The sequence below is a fragment of the Phaenicophaeus curvirostris genome, chromosome 20 (genome assembly GCF_032191515.1).
Source record: "Phaenicophaeus curvirostris isolate KB17595 chromosome 20, BPBGC_Pcur_1.0, whole genome shotgun sequence".
NCBI classification, from domain to species: domain Eukaryota; kingdom Metazoa; phylum Chordata; class Aves; order Cuculiformes; family Cuculidae; genus Phaenicophaeus; species Phaenicophaeus curvirostris.
In genome coordinates, this window is record NC_091411.1 from 10,000,001 (window position 1) to 10,021,157 (window position 21,157).

Consider the following 21,157-nt stretch of genomic DNA (forward strand, 5'->3'; position numbering starts at 1 on the left):
AAATAGCACAGAAATGATAGTTAGTGGTTTTCTTTCCAATGTTGACATCCACTTGATTAGTTTTTAATAGTCTGCTGTCCAAAGAGATCAAAGAATCTCATTAGGGAAACATTCCCGATAAAAAGAAATCTTCTAGATAATAGATTTTCAGTGAAGAAATGCTGTTTCATGAGAAATGGTGCTCCTCTCTTTAAAATAAGTGGGCTCCCATGCTGGATATGTAATTATCCCTCATGCCCTATTGCTGTGTTGGCATGCGTTGTGTGTGACAAAATGATTTTTTATCCCGCTGCTTTTGGGACGTTGCTGTATTAGTCACTCATAACAGTATTAAAACCTACACTTAACTGGTTTTCCTGTGTGATGAAGACAATAAAGCGAGGCAGGAAACATTTAGCCCTAAAACACTTCTTTGGTGTGTCAGAGGCTTCTAAAAATAATCCCACTCAAGCTTTTATTTCTCTAAGCAATAACAGCCGTTCGGCCAACAGCACATTTGTCTAAGAGGCAGCAGGCGTTACATCAGCAGCTGACACGGGCGTCCGAGTGCCATCGTGTTCCCAGAACTGCTCATATGCATTAAACAAGCAGATTTGACCCAATGCCCTCTGCTAATGGACAGGCGAGTCGGGCATACGAGACCTGGGATGACATCAATTCCTGTGCGGAGGGTGTAAGTGCTCAGAGATTTTTTATTTTTTTTTTTAATCCCTTGTGCAGCTCTCTGGCTGCCAATGGATAAAGTGAGGCAGGAGTGGTATTTCAAGGCATGTGTTCTGGGAATATGTTACCTGCCTGCTAATCTGTCTGCATCGCACTCCTACGCTAACCTAAATGAAACCCCAAAATAAAGAACAGGCTCTTAGTGCTAGACATCTGATCTCGATGGAGGCTGAAATGATAATCCCTGTAGGAAAATGCAATTGCAGAGAAGAGCTTCCATCTTCCCAGGAAGGATTTCAAACCTGAAAACTCATTCCTTCATCTGACGTTTTAACTCTAGCTTTGTAATGGGAAAATTCGCATCTCCTGCTTTCTTTCTGCCAGCAGATAAGCAGCATAATGTGTCAAAGAGGTAATTGCATTTGGATTTTCAAAGAAGGAAACCTGGCAGTCACCTATGGAAATTGCTTTTATATTGCTTTTACAGGCAAGAAATAAGCTGCGTTTATGTGTGTGCGTGTACATAAACTAATGACAGCATCTTCAGTGAAAAATCTCTGCACAAGGGCTTCAGTAGCTGAATGTTCTCTGAGGTTCAAAGCTGCCAAGACCCTGTCTACCCTCAACACATGGGCACAGGCATATGTGTAAAAACTGCAGTTCATGCTGCTTGCAAGTGGATCCTGGGCACCCTGTCAGCTTAAAGAGCAGGTGTTAAGGGAGGGTAAGGTGAGCCAGGTCTGCTCGCCACCGCACAAACTGTTCAGCCCGTGTTTTGTCACCGAGGTATCTGAGCTCATCTTTGGCTGGAGTACACGGAGTCCTTCCAGCCTTCCAGTCAGGTGCTGAGTCCAGATCTTGGACTGCGTCCAAACCAAGACATCGCCCAAATCCTGTTCATAAACAGATTATGTTTTATCTTCAAACGGATTTTTATTTAATTTTTTTGGCCCTGTTAGCTGGGAGGACTTCCTCCTCTGATGGTTAAACCTTATTTGGTTTCCTGCCAATTCTCATTCTTTGCCAGCACTGATTTCCAGATTAAACAGTTCTTTTTGTTCCTTTGATATTCACTCCAAGGTGTATATAAGGACGACAAAGACATCTCTTCTTAGCCTTCATTTTGCATTCCACAGACCTTTATAAGATCAACTTTTCATGTCCTGATATGATGGCTGAGTCCGTCTCTCTGCTAATTCTTCCTGTAGACCACGAAAATCTCCTTCAAGATGCTTCATGCTGTTGCTCAACCAGTATGTCCTGCTACCCAAAGCTAAAAATTGATCCCAATTCAAACCACAAAAATGGCCTTAAAACAACCCTTTCTGAGTTGATTTGAGGGAAGCTTGACAACATAAATCTCTCTAGGGTCATGGGGCCAATACTGACTCTCCATTACTCTGGTTTAATTCTGAAACCACTCAGTGCCAAACAAGGTGACAAGAACAGCACTAGAAGTTTCATTTGTCTCAATTTTCTGTTTTAAATGCTAAAATCCACTCTTTTTCCCAAGGCAATCATGGGTATCTCTCTCCTATTAGCCTGATGGAAGATGAGATTTCATCTTGAGAGTGTGTGTTCCACCAATGGAGGCAAAAAGCCTTTTAGCTGAGGTTTGAGGATAGCAGATAATGGATGAAGCTGAGGGAATTTGAAAGACAGCATCATTCAGTCTCAGTTCATTAGAGCACTTATGTACATGCTTAAGTTTAAGCTATGAACAGGCTCATTGAAATCGAATCACGTGCCAAAGTACTTTGCTGGATCAAGGGCTTAATATGCTAATGAAGGTAAACAAGATGATCTTCAGCTGATGAAGCACAGAGAGATCAGGAATGATGGAGAGTGACGTTTTACAAGTCTGGACCGAATCTTGCCTGGTTGATAACAGTAAGGACAACAAACAGTGAGAGCCTGGATTTGTAAAACACATCCTTGAAATAGTGCAGCAGCTAATTTTAGGCATCCCATCTTAGAGACATGTGAGGAGGCTATTTTCCTGTGCAGTCAGGGGAGAGGCGGACTCCTCCAGAGGTGATTCAGAGCAGAAGCCTGAGTGAGATGCTCTGATTCATTTCCTAGTAGTGTAAGGAGCTGCCTGTAGCCTCGCTCAGCTCCTGCAGGGTCAGTTACCAGCATATTGTTACAGAAATGCTCTTTTCTAATGACTTATAGCTTGGCCTTTAATTGGGTCTAGGTGTTAGTGGAATAAATTAGATCAATTTTGTGTGATCCCTGCAAGTTATTCCTATTCCAGCACATTGGAACAAATCTCCCATGTAGATACAGCTCAACTCAAAGCAAGATAGACTGGATTGCCAGGATAAAAAAAAACTCGTGGACCAGTTATTTTCATCAAAGACTTACCTTCTTCTCCCTCACTGTAGAAAGAGGTCTTCAAACTCCTCCACATCCAGCCCAGGTAAATTAACACCCAGCCGTGTCCTCTGAGATCTTGCTCTGCTCTTCCCTGCTTCTCACGCTTTCCTGAGCAGGTCCTAGGTGGTAGTCGGAATGGGTGCTGGTTCATTTCTGGTTGATGCGCTGGGACTTAGAGACTGAGAATAGCTTCACCTTTGCTAAGAAAGACCATTAGACCCCCAGAGCGGTTGTATAAAATGTTACTTCACTGTTGGCCTTTGAAATACAGGTTGTCCATACATTTTTAATAGTTCCCTGTAATAGTTTTCCTCTCATTGTGCATGAGCAATGGGCATTTTGGTCCCTTCAGAGATGCAGATGCCAAAGTTGGCATTTGACCCTTTGCTGGTTTCAGCAAGGAGTCTCGGAGACCCAGCTGCGTGTGGGTGTCCCGCTGTCCCCTCCCCCTGTCACTCGAGGTAAGTTGCAGCAGCCCAGTGTGATTTGCTGGAGGCAATATTGCACTTTCCCCATCCCAGCCTGTCTGCGTGTGGCTTTGGCGAGGACGGAGACAGGAGTGGATGTGGCAGCGTGGGCTCTGGGAAGTGTCTCGGAGCGGATCCGTGGAGACAGCGCTGGGTCACATTTGGGTTTTGCTCAGACACCCACAGATGAAGAGGCTTGAATCAGGATGCCTTTAGTTAGGGGCCTGACGCAGCAGCACGCTTGGATGCCTGATTCATTTTAAACACGGGCGTCATCCCTTCCGATGCCGACAGTCGTATTCCTGTGGGTAACGCGACAGTGGCAGAAGCACCAGTCGTGGGCTGAGCCCTGTACAAACCGTGGTAACAAACACAACCATTCCTGATGCAAAGAACTTAAATTACACCCGTTGCTTAATGCTAAATAGGTGCTTGAGTGCCTGCTGAAGTCAGAGCTTCATTTATCCTCTCCTAGCCTGAAAAAATAAGAGAGGGCTATCTTAATAAATCGGATGGCAGCCAAACTTCAAAATCAGGTCAGCCTAGCTATCATTTCCTCCTCTTCTTACACCTTCAGCACAAGCAGCTCTTTCTCACTGTGAGCCCAGGCAACCTTCTTGAATCATTCCTTCGGCAGGGCCAGATGGGTGCTGCGCAGGGAGCCGCGGGGACGCGGCGTCGGTCGGCTAGAAAAGATGCTGACACCGCACAGCCACCCAAATGGGCAGGTGCTGGTAGGGCCAGCTGGGGTGGGAGCTCCCACGGTGCATCCCAGCTCTGAGATGCCCTCACCTGCAGCTGGATTTGTTGTGGCAGATGCTGTATAAACAGTAGGGCTGTTTGGATAATGAAGTTTTTACTATCTGGGAGTAAAGTTTGCACTTAGGCAATCAGTAAGTGTCACTTACGTGCATGAAGAAATGATAACGTGCACCTCGGCAGAAGCATTTCTCATAGTCAGAAGTGCTTCTGCTCAGCTGAGAGCCTCTCCTCATGTGGTAGCGGGTGCTGTCCCAGCCTCTCAAAGAGGCCATCGTGAATAATGCGTTTTAGCCTTGACTACAACCCCTATTTGCATGCGTGATTGTTAAATTATTCTCTGCAGCGAGGCAGAATAAATGTTTATAAAACCAATTTGCACTATTTTAGAGCATAGGGGTCATAGTACCAGGAGATGCTGTTGATTAACTAGTAAATAATGCATAGGCTGATTACCCTTTAGCTTTGTTGACTGTGTAGGAAAAGGTCAGCGTTTGGCATTGGGATGCGAGCAGGGCTGCCTTGCAACACCTTCTTAATGAACCCCTTCTCGTTTGACAGGTGCAAAACATGTCCCAGTCGATAGAGGTGTTGGACAGGCGGACTCAGAGAGACCTACAGTACGTGGAGAAGATGGAAAACCAGATGAGGGGACTGGAATCAAAATTTAAACAAGTGGAAGAAAGCCACAAGCAGCACCTGGCAAGGCAGTTTAAGGTATGTCTGCTTTCCAAACTGCTAACGAAGCTGTGGCCAGGGATTAGCGGGGTGCACACGGGACTATGGACTTGGTCCTCTGTCACCTCATGTAGCCATTGGTCCAGTCATAAATGGTTATGGGAGACGCCTACCCGTGCAGCTCCCTCCTGGCCAGATCCAGGTTGTGGCATCACATCTTCAGCCACGATACATTCTTCTGTAGCATAAAAGCATAAATCTCCATGGTGTTCCCATACCCACAAACCACCGGGGTGCCCCAAATAGGACAGCGCAGGATTGCTGTGTGAGAGGAGGTCTGCAGGGAGACCCTGGGGCAGCTGAGGCCAGGGCAAGGTGGGTTCCTCTCCATGGCAGGCAGTCCTTCCCCACACCGTGCCCAGGACCTGATTTTCTTGGGAAGACCTTGGAGCTGGGGCTCCATGACCTTTCTGCAGCACGTGGCTGACCACAACGGGTGTCACCGAACCGTGTCCCTGTGTGAATGGTTGTAGCAACAGGGCAATCAATCAAACAAATCCCCCCCCAAAACAGGTTGCCCAGAGCAGTGGTGGCTGCCCTGTCCCTGGAGGTGTTCAAGGTCAGGTTGGATGAAGCTTGGAGCAACCTGATCCAGTGGGAGTTGTCCTTGCCCATGGCAGGGATGGAACTGGATGGGCTTTGAGGTCCCTTCCAACCCAACCCATTCCATGATTCTGTGAAAAGTATGACTATTGCATCTGCCCTCAGGCTGGCAAACCACATCTCCAGGATGTGCAAATGTCCAGTTTTGAAGTAAAGGTGTTGGCAGTAGAGCCAGCACCTTCTGATGGATTATACGCATTTTGTCCTAGTGTCGTAGAAATGAGGAGTAATGAAATCAGCCTTCTAAATGAAGCTGTCATTGCAAGCAATGGTTGAACTTTCAAGAATTTGATTGAGAACAAATGAAATTGCCCAAAAGTGGCTGTCAGCACTATTTGGAATGTTAAATCATGCTAATGCTTTGGGTTAATAGATACAAAAAAACAAATTGAGAACATTTCTAGTGAAATTTGGGAACGTTTCTGATCAGCCACCCAGCTGATTCCTATCCTGGCTTTCAGGGAGCTGCCCAGCTGGCTGGTGTTTTAAAGCAGAGGGTTTTTAATTACTGTGTTAAATACTGAAATACCAAAATTACATCAGAAAAAGCTGGGAAGAAAGTTCTTAGAACTTTTCACCAACTCCACCTCCTCCACTCCCTACCTCCAGTTACCACAGGACTCTAAATTTAGCTCCACAGTCTGCATGTAAGGACCATCTTTTTGATTTAAGATGAGCTTCTTTGGGTTTTTTTTCCCTCTCCCCCTGCTCCATTCTGATGAGTAGAATCCTCCCTGTTGCCTACCAGGGAGCTTGCACCAGAAAGTGCGAGTAAATAACATAATAAAGATACTCCCCACATGGGAAACATAAGAGGGAAAGCCTCTTGACTTAAATAGGAGAGGATGGGAAGGAAAGAAATGAGGCTGAGGAACAATTTGTGCTCCCGTTCACCCCCAAGCTGGCCAGATGTCACAGCCCTGAGCGCTGGAGACTTGGCTGCTGGACAGTAGTTTGAGCAGCACCAGGTATACTGTGTCTACTCACATGCTTCATTAATGGGTAGGTGCATGCATATTTATGTCTACTCATTAGCTGCTGGAGCAAAGCACCTTCAACAAAATGCTGCCTAGCGCGCCTTTAAACGAGGCTTCGTTTAATTGAAGACAACAACAACAAAAAGTCTTCGCTTCTGCAAGATAAATTTGATAATGGCTTTGATTTTTATGTTCGTTAGAGCATGCCTAAAACCAGGAAGGAATTTTTGTCTAATTTGCTGCCAAAGCACCATTTTAAATAACCGCCACAGCATTTTGTTTCTGCTAATGCCAGCATTAAAATGTGAGTGGTTTGGAGCTCTTGTTGGGTTTTTTTTGCTCTGTAGTTCTGTACAAGTATTTGTCTATGAATGGCTATCTATCTATCTAAGGCAGGTTAGTGAGCTAGATCCTCAACAGTATTTCATTTTCTTGCTTACAGGGCTAACTTAAAAGCAAGTTTTTTCAATGCTGCAGTGACTGAAGAAGCAGTTCACTCCCATGTAACCATGAAAAGAGGGCCACAGAGCATTTTGCACCATGCCTTTATTTATTTTTTTTTATTATTATTTTCCAAATTAGCACCATATCTCACTAAGGAACCTTGAACCACACAACCGAGATCTTCCTTTGCATGCAATTGTAGATGCATTTCATGAATAGTTTGAAACCCTTGTCAATGCATATATATATATATTATTTTATTTTATTTTTTGGAAAGAAAAAAGAAAAAAAAAAGAACTCTTTGTGTATGTGATCTGAAGCATGTAACCCTAAGATGTTGCATTCGAAAAATGACAAATAAAGGCCTTTCCCAAATATTTTGGTGTTCTGCAGCCTGTTTAATATGTTCTTTCCAATACATCATTTGGACCAAAATAATAATTAAAATAATTTTAATGCTAATAATTGTGGGATGTGGACATTGCACTCACATAGGAAGCGGCCAGGTCAAGGCAGAGTGTTGCAGATTTTTGCACGCATAGCACTGAACCAAGCTTATTTTAACCTTGCAGGCAATAAAAGCGAAAATGGAGGAACTTAGGCCTTTGATACCAGTGTTGGAAGAGTACAAAGCCGATGCCAAATTGGTATTGCAGTTTAAAGAGGAGGTCCAGAATCTGACGTCAGTTCTAAACGAACTCCAGGAAGAGATTGGCGCCTATGACTACGAAGAACTTCAGAACAGAGTGTCAAATCTTGAAGAAAGGCTTCGTGCATGCATGCAAAAATTAGGTAGGCTCAGAACGACATGGTGGCACTGGCTAAACACCATCGATGTTGACCCACACATCCCGCCTGGAGGCAGAGATGCTAGACTGGACATCTCCTTGTGCCTTGCCTGGCTGTAAGGGATGAGCTCGCACAGCCAGGTCCGATCCCGTAAATGTTTATGCTATAAGTGGCATTGATCTTGGGAGTAGTCCTGCTGAGGATTACTTGCACGAAGCAATGTTGCTCATGGCGTAAGCGCTTCAGGATCAGGCCCTTGACTGGGCATGTGACTTTTTGCAGTGTTTGCATAAGTAGACGGCTGAAATGCGGGGTCTGTGGCAAGGAACGCTTATGCAAAGCAAACACATGCACCCCTTTTGCTTGTGCATCCACGTCCAATCTGTTTGCTACCTGGACCTGGCACATCAGCAAAGGTCTCTGCGCATCACTCTTAAGTAGCGTGTGTGGGTGTGTGCGCAGGCGGTATCTCGGTTTCCCTTTATCCTTTCCTTTTGCATCTTGCAAATCCCTGTTGAGAAGAGCATGATGGAGCCGGTGTGGGTTCGCGGTTTGGTCCGGACTGTGCCGCTGCGCAGGGTATAAATCCTCCCCATCCCCCCCATTCCCTGAGGGAACAGAGTCCCTCCTGTCAGGCCAAGTAACCAGCAATGCCAAAACCCGAGAGATTCATCTGTAATCTCATCCAGAGAGTATTAATTGACTGAAACCTGTTGTGGGGAGATGCAGCTGTAGCTAAACCCAGCATCTGACCCCAAACAGCGGGTGGAGAAGGGGGAAAGGAGGGCGCTGCCTTCTGCAGCTGCAAGAGATCTCCCCACGGTTTGTTGGCCTAGCACTGACTTGATTTAATTTCTACTTACATTATTGACTTTCTTGTTAAGCAATTTAGATAATCTAAACACATTAACTGCTCTGCAGTCTATTTTGGTAGCACATATGAAATTACACTCTCAGGTAACTTCATGGAAGATCAGATCTCTTCTGAGCAATATATCCTTGGCAAGGTAATGCTTTGTTTCTCTCTTGTCTCTCCCGGTCAGATTGGTTTTGCTTGTTTCTAGATGCCTCCACACCTGCGTAAGCAGCTGCCTCTCCTGTATTTCCCCCTCCATTTCCATCCTGTCCTCTGTTACCTCATACGTCCTATATAAACTACCTCTCACTTGAAATCTTGGAGTGGAAAGCAGATTTCCACATAAGCCTGGATGCTCGTGAGCATGAACTACAAGCATGCAGCAAGTCATGGCCTGAGACACCTCCGGGGAGGTGCCTGGGCAGGGGGTATAGTCTCTTTGCTGAGTGAGAGGGCAGAACCTGATTCCTCATTTCTTAACGAGAACCGATGTGCCCAGGTTTGGTCCTCACCAAGCCATGGGGAAAGCAGCAGCGTGAGGGGGTAGCGGGGAGGTCCTGACCTTGTCTTCACTCGATTTTCACCCTGAAAGCTTAATGAGGACAAAAATTATCAAGATTATACTTACTTGGTGATTTCTGTGTTAGCAGTATCTAATCCCTGAAGCTTTATCATGTGGGGACGATATAGACGTGTCAGGAATTACATTCCTGCAGTGAGTGAGATAAGAAATGATGGGGAACAGGCACAGGAGAGTTGCATTGACCAAGGTCAATATAGCAAAACCCCCTCGCAGCCCCACACTGCCAGCACAGGGCAGCTCTGCCCTGCAAACAGCTTTTCTCATTCCTCCCTTGTCCCAGGCAGAGGTGCATGGGATGAGAGGAGATGGTGCCCAAGAAGGGATCCACTTGCTGCATCCGTAGCCTTCAGCCCATCTCTTGAAGATGAGGAGGAGCTGTGGGGAGAGGGAATGGCAGCAAGTCTAGAGTCTGGGCTGTAGAAGTACTTTCCCAGGGATAACAAAGCCATGTTCTGGCTCGCTACAATCCCCCTTATGCTCAGGTCCTCCAGCTGGGACATCCAGCTGAGGCAGCCAGGACGGTGAGCTCTTGCAGACAACTTTTATAGAGACTTTTGGAGTTTTGGTCGGGTTTTTTATATTTTTGAGGTTTTATTTGGCTTTTTTTGGCTGTGACCCTTCTTTTTCCTCTTGCTCTCCCAGTAAGGGTGGAGTCAGGGCGGCTTTTCTGCCTTGGAGCTTTGCAGCATCTCTAGGTGCTTGTGGAGATACACACTGAGTCTCACAAGGGTTTGTCCATGAGGGTTTGCTGCTCACCCAGGAGGGTGATTTATTTGGTCCGTTAACAGCAAACAGCATGGATTGAATTTCCAATGTTGTTTATCGCTCTGGAGTATAACCAGTGAAAATGGTAGTTAATTGAGTTAAATTGGGATAACAACCTTACAGACACTTTGCTGCCACACGATGAGTTCCTGTTTGCTGAGGACTGGTCTTTGCTGCAAATTATCTGCTCAGAGGGATTCACTGATTTCAAGTAGCAAGTTTTAGCTTAGATTTGCTCCTGCTAGAGCTCAGAGTAGAGATTAGAGCAGCCAGAACAGGATCGGGGAGCTGCTGCGCTGTGCATGGGACAAAGGAAAGGGAAGGGATGTGCCATGTTCCCATCCAGTTTGCTTAGAGGGACATGGTTTCATATTTGATAGGAATGGTTGGACTCAATGATCCAATGGGTCTTTTCCAACCTGGTGATTCTATGATTCCCTGTCCACCAGGAAGGACTGATGCTTGACAGTACAGCAGTGTTTTCCTTAGACAAGGTCCTAGTTTGCATTTTGGGTTTCCTAAGCATTATTGATGGATCAATGGTGAAGACGCTTCCTGACCCTGGCATGTGGGTGAAGGGAAAAAAAAAATCTATAACAGCACATTCAATCTAGTTTTCTGTTTACACTCTTAAAGATCACTATTTATACAGGGATTTTTATGTTTCCATTAATGTTCCAAAGAGGAGCCTTGGAGGAGTGGAGAGGTTGTTATTCCTTGTTATTCAGCTCCTCAGGCTCACGTTTGCCTGAAAGCATGAGCTTTCCCCCAGTCTCATAGAAAATCTCAGCCTACAACCCTAGTGCAGAGATGGGAGCAGATGGTTTTGGGATGGAGAGCTCCTAGCTGGCAGCAGAGGTGAGGGCAGAACACGATGCGACTGCCGCAGCTCATCCTGGCTTGCAGGGGACTGGGATCAGCATCAGGGGTGTTCAGACCCAGCAGGGAAGGCTGTTGGCTGTAGCAGCAGCCACCCAAGCAGAACCACGGGGTCCAGAAGGAGATGGTGCTGGTGTCAGCGCGGCAGCTGGGTTGGTGGATAAATTGCCACTGAGCAGCTAAACGTTGCTTGTGGGCTGGTTCTTAGGAGAAATATGGAGCAGGGGTGTTAGGATCCTGGGAGGATGGTATTGCTCATAGCTGGCTGGAGGAAAGCGTGTCTTCTCCTGCTGGAAAATTCCTTGTTTGGCTGGAGGAAGGGGCTGTGTGCGTGGAGGTGGTGATTTGGTGCTGCTCTCCTGAGTTGCAGGAAGGCAAGTCTGGTGCCTGGGTTAGCCTGGAGGGTCGCTTGGGAAAAGGCTGATTTGTGCTGTTTTCCAGGAAGAGAGACAGACAGTTTCCCCTACAGGACACAGGTCCAGGCACCCGAATGGTGCTGGGGAAACTGGAGTGAAAACAAGTCCTCGAGGCATGCCCTGAAGACTGGTGTTCACAGGCTTCCCCCGTGTCATGGACTCATGGATGAGCTCCTGTCATACATTCATCCCTGAGTGACTTGAAATGCCTGTAGCATCCCATGCTCCTGCCATCCCAATGGAGAGCAGGTTTGCTGCAAAAGGCTCAGTGTCTGTGGGTTCTGGGCTGTCCAGGGAAGGGCTTTGCTGGGCAGTCGAGCAGCAGCACTAGGGGATTGCAGCCAGGGCTGAAAAACTCCCCTGTGCGTGCCAGGAGAGTCTGATGGAGGAAGGACTTGGATGTTGGACATCTTTAGGTCTCACTTCAGCTCTCAACCCAGAGACTGAGACTGGAAGGTGCTGCTGCTTCATGCCAGAGCATAGAAGGGCACAAGGATCCTGTCTTGTGAGCTGCTGCCGTGATATAAACTCTGACATGTCCAAGTGAAACAGAAGACAGAGCCCCCTCTGCCCCCAGTAATCTTCCTACTCTTAATGACAGGGAGGAAAAAAAGCTGTTGGGGTTAGGAGCGTGGTGTGCATCTTAACAGGAACAAATGGGTGAATGGGGATCCCAGAGGTCCTAGTTGTCCATCCCTGGGTAGTAAGCGCATGAGAGCTGCAGGGACCGAGCTAATTAAGGCCCTTAAGCATTTGGCTCCAGGATCCATTTTAAATCTTCCCACTAGTATCTGAGTGACTTACACCAAGAAAGAAAACACCTTGCCCTGTGGAATAGCAACCTTCTTGCATTGCTGAAAAGGTTTGGAAAGTGCCTCCAGCTAAACATGTATGAGATGCAGCCTCACTGCTTGCAAACAACACTGGTTTTCCCTTATCAGCAGCTGCTGCTGCTGGGTTTTTTTTTCCCACCCCCCCCATCCCCTTTTTTTTTTTTTAATCAATGAGCTTTTATACAACCTTTCTCTCCAGGGAAATGGAAGGAAAGAGATAAAGTGACAGCAATGTAGGGCTGCGATAATGGAAAGGCAGCATTGAGCAGATCTGTGATTAGAGGAAGGCTGGCCCTCTGCAAGGGGAATTTGCAAGACATTAAGCATTTATTATTTTAACCTGTTGCATCCCTGGCTCTCCTCCTGAGCTGAGAGATTTTGAAGGCATCAGACAGAGGAGGAGGAGGACAAATTCCCATACATCGTGTCTCAGTGGGGACAGGAAAGCTCTCTGCTTTTTGGTGGGATCCCTCTTTATTGCCTGGTGTCTAAAGGCTGTGGGAAGAACGATAGTCCCCTTGGCCATGTCATGCTGCTTCACAGCAAGAATATCTCCATCTATTTTATGCCCCAGGATAAGATGATCCCTTTGCCTGCAGCTCAGAGCTGAGGTAGGTGGATGTGTCCCGTGGCCATGATCAGGAATATAAAGGGGCAGATGAGAATAGGCTAAGGAGAGAGGCAGCAAAGAGCTGTTGCAGAGCGTACGGAGTGGAAACATTCGAGGTCAGGTTGTACAGGGCTGATCAAGTAGAAGATGTCTCTGCTCATTGCAGGGGGAGTGGACAGGAAGGTGTTTTAATGGTCCCTTCTAACCCCAACTATGATTCTCCTTAATTTTGAGCAGAAGGGCCTGATCCTGAGGTGGCAGAGCTCCACGTGTGTTTCAGCAGCACCTCCAAGTGTCCCCACCTGCAGCCCCAGCCCTGGGTGCCCCTGCTAAGCAGGAGGACCATCTGTACCACAGTGCAGCTGCAGCTCATCTCGTAAACCCAACACCCAGAGCAGCTGCACCATCCTGGCATCACCACCTTCCCGTTCCCCAGCCTGCCGGAGGCTCCCATGTTAAACAGGAGAAGCCGGGAAACACCTTCTGAGCTTCAGGTCTGTCCCCTTGGTGCCACTGCCCTTGGCTCGTGCTGCTCAGGAGATGCTGCTGCAGTACAGGCTCTGCTCTGAATGTGTCTGGGATTTAAATGAGCGCTCCTGTAGCCACAGACCATCCAACACCAGCCCCCAGTCCCTCCCACGGCATCTTCGTTCCTCAGCGCACATATGCTGAGATGCTGGTGTTGTAGGAGAGCAGAATGACAGCTTTGCTGAAACACGGGGATATCGCTGGGAACAGGAACTGAGTGTGTGACTGCACCTTCAGTGCTGAGGCTGTAGTGTTGCAGGCATCTATTCATGGGCATCCCCCGAGGGATGCTGAGTTCAGTGTCAGGGAACAGAACCATGGAAGGGAAACGAACTGCCAGTGCAGCAAGCTGGAGGTAGAGTTGCCACTGCTTCACCTCGTGTTTAGGGCTTAAAATCACAGCCAGGTACTTGGTTGGGCTTACAAATATGCAGACGTGCCTGCTGAATTCAATAGCATTAAAACAATGGTGTGGAAAACCTGAATAAGCTTCAAAACCTGGCTCGTAGCAGGTGTGCACGGCGCACATCCCTCTTGTGATGCTGAGACTGGGCAGGATTCCCATGGCAGCTCCTGAGAAGCCCTTGGGACCTCCTGCCTTCCATCCTGCTGTGTTTGGGTTCCTCTCCCAGAGCTGGCCAACTCAGCCTGCCAGAGGATACGAGAGGAGACTGGTGAATTCATTAGTGTCTCCTAAGCGTGCGGGGATGATGGGGAACAGAGAAGGTGGCTGGTAGAAGCTGGTAAATGGTCTTTGCAAGGAAGAGATTTGTATTGCACCTAATTTCCCACCTTGTCTATTTTTTTTTATATCTCCTTTGCATAACCTATAACAAACGCGTATTTCCAGCAGGGCTGGAATAGATACATCTGTCTTTTTATCTTGGCTGCACCTACTCTATTATAGCAGAAATGAACAGAGCTATTCAGCTAATTTCTCCACCTGGCTGATCGACCCTGGCTAACTCCTCTCATTTTCTGTTCTGCCACATTAGCAGCACAGCTGGAGCAGGAAAGCTTGTTTTCTGGGGGTCAGCGTGATAAGGGTAATAGTTATTAAGAGGCATGAAACAAACAAAAGCATCCAACAGTTGTTCTCAGCCTAATTAACTCTAATTAAATAAAAACAGAGCTAACAGGGGAGAGCAGTGGGGTGGTACCCAGCACTGGTGCCCCTCACTGGGGCTTCAGGGCTGGCAAAGACCCACCACCAAATGAGCTGTGGTGATGGTCTGACGCGATGCTCACCAGCCTTGAACTCTTTTTCAGCTTGTGGCAAGCTGACGGGAATAAGTGACCCAATCACAATTAAAACCTCGGGGTCCAGGTTTGGATCATGGATGACGGACCCTCTCGCTCCCGAGGGAGAGAACAAGGTAAGACCCCAACAGCTTTGTCCCTGTGTTCCCACCTGCCCATATGTGGCTGAGGTCATTGAAAACTCATTACAGCTAAATACTGAAGCCCGGTTTGTGCCCTGTGAAACCTGTGGAAGGTCCTAATTCGTCTCACTGGGCTTTGCTGGCTTCCTCTGCAGTTGGAGGAGGCTGAGGGTCCCACAGGGAGGGAGGATGAAGAGCAGGCTGAGCAGCCCTGCACAGTGGTCCCTTCCCAGGGCAGCTGAAACTCACTGCATCCTCTTGGAAGTGTCACCACGAGGTCTGTGACCCCCACACGAGCCAAAACCAAATATTGGGTTTCTCATTGGAGTTTGGCAGCCAGGAGGGAGCTGGGGCTGAGCAGTGAGACCTGCAGTCCCGGTCCCTGCTGCTCTCCTGCTGCCAGTGCCTCTGATAATGTTGTCTGACTCCATTTGTCCTCTGCCTTCATTGTTGTGAGGAATTAACTGACTGCAGTCAGAGAGGTTTGTTTTGCTTTGGTTTGGTCTTTTTTTTTTTTTTTTCTCCATTCAGATCATTCAATTTTGATCCCAAGGAGGTAGGAGGCCAATAACTGGCTGAAAATCAATCCAGGCTTCCCATGACTGATGGAATGGGAAATATCTCGAGTGTTTGCTGGGGATTTGCAGGCAGCAAAACAAAACAAAAACCACAGAGCTTGGCTGCATGATAATTCCCTCCTGCACACAGCAGCCTCCATCAAAGGATGAAGGCACTAGCAAGGGCTGTATCAGAGCAGCTATTTTGAGAGCTCTGCCCTGTGATCACCTTTCTGTACCTAAGAGAAGACGAGGCATGGTCTGCAGAAGCCAACTTTGGGGGTTGCTCCATTTACCCATGGACGTGCAGCAATGAGTTGAGCTTTCCCTCCAGCAGCCACCTGGCTGGCACTGGTTCCTCAATATAACACCTCCATATTTTACAGTTATTGAACAAAATTTCTTCTGTAGTCCAAACAAAATCATAATTATGAAGTGGGATGGGAAAGCTTTACCTACGTCACATCTTGTTTTGCTCAAGAGAGGCAACAGACTTGTCCCCTTCAGGCTGTTTTTGCTGCATCCCTTGGCACCAACGTGATTTATACATCATGTATAAATCTGGAGAGCATCCAGAGGAGGCCACAGAGTTAGTGAAGGGTTTAGAGGAGAAGCCATACGAGGAGAGGCTAAAGTCACTTATCTGTTCAGCCTGGAGAAGAGGGAGAGGGGAGACCTCATCACAGGCTACATCTTTCTCAGAAGGAGGGTAGGAGGAGGCACAGAGCTCTTCTCTCTGGTGACCAATGGTAGTTTTCTCTGGACTGTACCTCAAGCTTCCCAAGCCAAAGTGTATATATAATATATAAATCTACAGGGAATTTTATTAGAAACACATGATGAAGTGAACCTCATTGGCTACCTGGCAGAGGGGGAAGCTGTCGATGCAGAGAGTTGGGCAGTTTATCATATGCATTTGATGTCGCCAAGCCCTGCGGGAGGTGCTTGGTGGTTCACACGGTCATTTTTTCATGTCATGAAATCATTGAACGCAACTGGGGAAAATTGTGAGTCTCACAGGAGCAGCGAGGCAGTGGGTGGATGCTGAGCACCAGGATTGATGTGTATTGGCAGGAGAAGGTTGCTCAAAGCCAGCCGGTGCAGCGAGACGTTGCTATCCATCAATCTCTGCTTCTCCAAAGCATGAAATGCTGTTGGGTCCTGCCACCTTGCAGCTCTAGCGTGATGACACAGGGTTCTGCTCTTTTGTGCTTCTCTTTGTCCCTCTAAAAACTGAGCACAATGCATTGGCATGCATAATTTTTTAATACCAAGTGATGAAATGGGAGAAGCAGAGAGACAATCAGTTTTTGGAGTGGGTTTTTTGTAATTTCCCAAGCTGGTTTAGTTGAATGCAGGCATTTCATTAAGCGAGGAATGCTCTCCAGTGCCACATCTGACAGCAGAAGTTCTCCCAGCTGGCAGACACTTCTCTACCATGGGCTCAGGGACACGTGTGGTTTTTCCCTGGGGCTTTTGCACCCATCCTCAGGTGCACACTGAGCGTACAAGGTCAGAGCCATTTGCCACATGTTCATTTCCCACCGCTGTGGTGTTTCCAAGGAGGTAATGATGGAGAGCTGAGCTTCCCTACAAAGGTTTTGCAGACCCCACTTAGACTTTCAGCAGCCCAAAGCAGTTTACATGCACTATGACATTACCCAAATCTTCATCCTTAAAACTTGCCTTTTGCTATTTAATTTACCTTTTCTCCTTCCTAAACAGTTTCTACAGAAAGCAGAAGTCTTATTTTTAGGCAGCAACTGTATACAGAATGTCTCTCATTGACTGCATATTTCTTCTTGATATTAGCTGCACAGCTTTGTCGTTTGCCTTGGAATTGGTTTCATATGACAAAAGCTTTTTTTTCTTTTAAGGAGTCTAGACAGGGTCCCTAGTGAACCAGCACTTAAATGATGATCTAAAATCTCTCCTCCATCTACCGAGAGCAAGCATTTTGATGTCTTTGTCTCTTATATTTTAGCAGCCTTGGTTTCAGTTTTTGATGCAGAAGTGTATGATTTTTAAATCAGTATGGACTTTGCTTGAATTTCTTTGACAATGACTGATTGCATCCATCGCTTCTGCATGCCGAGTTAATGGAGTTCAGCAGAGCAGCTGGTATTGTTTACTAAGAGCTACCACAATGGGGTTTTGGGGTAGCAAAAGCAGCATCAACATGAGATGCTGGGCTTAGCCAGAGAAAAGATATTAATTGCCCTCTGGAAGGTTGGTGTCCACCATGCAACTTTTCCTGGGGAGATATCAGGTTACCTCCCCAGGAAAGCTTTGCTATTCAATTGATTTCTTGGCTGACTTGGGATTCCAAAAATTGGGTTTATTTCTGGGCATAGGTGGCAGGTGTTGGATGCATCATTTTCCAGCAGATTGGATTCCTTGCTCTGGATTTCATTCCCATCTCAGTTTCTAGGACGATGTGCAAAGGGCTCAGCCAGGTCCCTGCTGTTTTCTAACCCCACGTGTTTCTGTTGCTGGCCCAGGTCTGGTACATGGACAGCTACCACAACAACCGCTTCGTCCGCGAATATAAATCCATGGCAGATTTCATGAATACTGACAATTTTACCTCTCACCGCCTCCCTCACCCATGGTCGGGCACCGGTCAAGTGGTCTACAATGGCTCTATCTATTTCAATAAATACCAAAGCCACATAATTATCAGGTTTGACTTGAAAACAGAGACCATTCTCAAGACTCGCAGCCTGGATTATGCTGGCTACAACAACATGTACCACTATGCCTGGGGCGGCCACTCGGACATTGACCTCATGGTGGACGAGAACGGGCTCTGGGCCGTCTACGCCACCAACCAGAATGCAGGCAACATTGTCATCAGCAAGTTGGACCCCAACACCCTGCAGAGTCTCCAGACCTGGAACACCAGCTACCCAAAACGCAGCGCCGGGGAGGCCTTCATCATCTGCGGCACCCTCTACGTCACCAACGGCTACTCGGGAGGCACCAAGGTGCACTACGCCTACCAGACCAACGCCTCCACCTACGAGTACATCGACATCCCCTTCCAAAACAAGTACTCGCACATTTCCATGTTGGACTACAACCCCAAGGATCGAGCCCTCTATGCCTGGAACAACGGGCACCAAATACTTTACAATGTCACCCTTTTCCACGTCATCAGGTCTGATGAGTTGTAGTTCATCCTTGTTTAGAAACTGATTTAGAAAACAATAACAAAAAAAAAAGGAAAAAAGGGAGAAACAAATATAAAAGAAAACACTCATATCAACAAAGCACTCTTTAAATAAGTAAATATATAAACAGCTGCCAAAATTAAGACCAACGTCATGGAGGATTATACAGCATAAACCTGACAGATCAGCATTACCTCTACATTTCTAGAAGTCTGGCCCTGTGTTATAGACTCACGAATAACCATGTACTTGCAGCTGGAACTGCACTTAAAAGAACCACTTACGTTTGGGGTTTTGTTTTGTTTCTGTTCTGATAGCAAACCTATAGTACATACTAAAGAAGTAAGGCAATGACTGTTGAAAGTTTATCCCTGGGAGACTCGTTCTCTTCTGTGTGTGGGTTGCATGGACATTTCCCCGACATCACGGTCAGCTGTGATGGATGTGTGATTTGTATTTCTAAAGCAGAAAAAGCTGACCCGTGAGGAGCTCTCGCTGTCTGAACAAGACCTATCACAGGTTGGTTTTCTTCGCCTTCCATTGCAGCTACTGTCTCTCAACTGTGTTCTTGTCACTTAGATTAACTGTGCTGAGACCCGAAGTAGCTCATGGATCTGTGTCTTAGTAACTATTAAACACGATGGTTTAAGTATGTATTATGAACAAGTTGTTGTACCCATATTGTTTGAACTTATGTATTCAGCAAATATATTGTATAATGTATGTCTGTTATTTACCAGAGGTGGCAAAACTTTGTATGTCCAGTTTATGCAATGAATGTTGTAAATGCAATGATGTAGTTTGGATTAATAAATGATGGTTTTGTTTCTCAAAAGAAAAAAAAAGATCAGTGTTCACCCTTATACACAGATAACCAATTTCATGTTGATAATTACATGAATATTCTCTTACTGTTATACTATCTACATAGCATTATGGTGGTTGGCATTCGCTTCCGTGGCAATTCTGTGGCATCAGATTCCCATGGGAAGCTGTGTTTATGGAAGTGTGAAGGTAATTAATTTTTTTTTTAAGAGGAAAACTTTGTACTATCCACAGTTATCTAAGGAACAATAAAAATATTAGGAGACTTCCCCGCTTTGTTTATTTTCTTCTCTGTACAAGTGACTGAGCATAGGGGAGGGGTAGCAGGAATTCATAGAATTGTTAAGGTTGGAAAAGACCTCCACGCTCATCTAGTCTAACCATCAGCTCAACCCCACTGTGCCTGTTAAACTATGTCCAAGGTGCCACATCTACATGTTTCCTGAACACCTGCAGGGAAGGATGCTCCACCACTCTTTCAGTAGAGACATTCTTCCTGATATACAGCCTAAACCTCCCCTGGTGCAACTTGAGGCTGTTTCCTCTCATCCTATCACTTGTGACTTGGGAGGAGAGACCAGCACCCACCTCACTATAACCTCCTTTCAGGCATTGTGAAGAGTGATGAGGTCTTCTCTCAGCCTGCTCCTCTCCAGGCTAAACCATCCCAGTTCTCTCAGCTGTTCCTCATAAGACTTGGCCTCCAGACCAGAGTCATTGTGGGGGTTTTGGGTAATCACTGAGCAAGCATCCTCACTCGCCTTACATCTTGAATCGGGTACGACCTGATGGGTTGCTGCAGCTGGGAGCTGGAGGAGCCAGCAGCGAGGAACTGGGAGGATGGAGAGTTTAGCTCTGCTCCGTAAGGGCTCACACAGCGGGATTGCCTTCCCATTTGCATTTGGAGCAGATATTGCTTCAAGCAGAGAAAAATCCTGCCACTGTGAGGGGAAGCGAAGGTGTGCTAATGCGGCGCTGTGCTTGGCCTCCTCCCCAGCCCAGGGCTGAGAGCGAACCAGGGTCAGAGGGTGACGGCGTTTGATAGCAGCGCTACAGCAGGAGGAAATTGTGTCATCTGTCACTTCATTAGAGTTGGAGACACGGTGCCTTGGATTGCTGGGTGCAGTTGGATTGTTTTCCTTCGCAGCTGCTTAGAGTGCTTCTCATGCCGAATTTGCTAGTCTTATGCTAGTAAAGAAAAAAATATCCCTCTATTTAATGCAGCTAGCACTGCAAGGCTTATTACAGTGAGCAGCTGTTACCACTGGAGCCTGAGCACTCCACACAACCATTCCTCTTCGTTTTGCTGAAGCAGGAGCCTCACAGAGCTGCAGGATGCTGCAGTTCAGCAGCACGAACCACACCTTGAAACGATCTAAAGTGTTTTTTCCAGCTGGCCATTCCTAAAGCCCTTGATGCCTTGAAGCTTCAGACATGCTAACATGTTCTTCTCAACCTGCACTTCCCCACTCTCCCCTTAAACCTTTCCAACCGCGTTCTCCATTCGTGGCAAGGTTTGTTTTACTAGGAACCCTGTGCCGGCAGCTTCATTCTGCTGCCACTGTTTGGTGTGAGGTGCTCCAGGTGAAGGCACAGGTCCTGTCCCACCTTTGCTGCCCACCCAAGGAGCTCACTGAGCTGGATCTCACGGGCAGCTGGAGAGCTTGGTAGCTGTGCAAGCTGCAAAAGGGCTCACCCTGGTGTCATCAGACCCTTGTTACCTCCTTTCCCAGCAGAGGAGCAAGTGACCAGGCATGACAATTTTTCAGGTAAGTGGTACGTGAACAGCTATGTTTGCTGATGAGGTTCAGCCTTCAAACTCCACAGATGGATGCGTTAGGGCCCTTGGAAGGAGCACAGATCGCTGAGGTCAGGAAATTGAATATAAGCAATCGGTGACTGCTGCAAATTGCACATGTGGATTTCAACCT

The 21,157-nt window shown here is 46.9% G+C and overlaps 2 protein-coding genes across 3 annotated transcripts in view; one reads left to right on the plus strand and one right to left on the minus strand.

Moving 5' to 3' along the window:
* OLFM1 (olfactomedin 1) overlaps positions 1-19,495 on the plus strand; it is a 35,207-nt gene extending 15,712 nt beyond the window's left edge. For both annotated transcript variants that reach the window (XM_069873676.1, XM_069873675.1), the window contains exons 3-6: positions 4,830-4,985; positions 7,603-7,822; positions 14,559-14,665; positions 17,730-19,495. In XM_069873676.1, coding sequence (XP_069729777.1) covers positions 4,830-4,985; positions 7,603-7,822; positions 14,559-14,665; positions 17,730-18,404 — 1,158 coding nt within the window. In that variant the 3' untranslated portion in view covers positions 18,405-19,495. The remainder of the gene's footprint in view (positions 1-4,829; positions 4,986-7,602; positions 7,823-14,558; positions 14,666-17,729) is intronic.
* Positions 1-21,157, minus strand: part of PIERCE1 (piercer of microtubule wall 1) — a 378,509-nt gene that overhangs the window by 225,600 nt on the left and 131,752 nt on the right. The gene's annotated exons all lie outside the window — the stretch shown is intronic.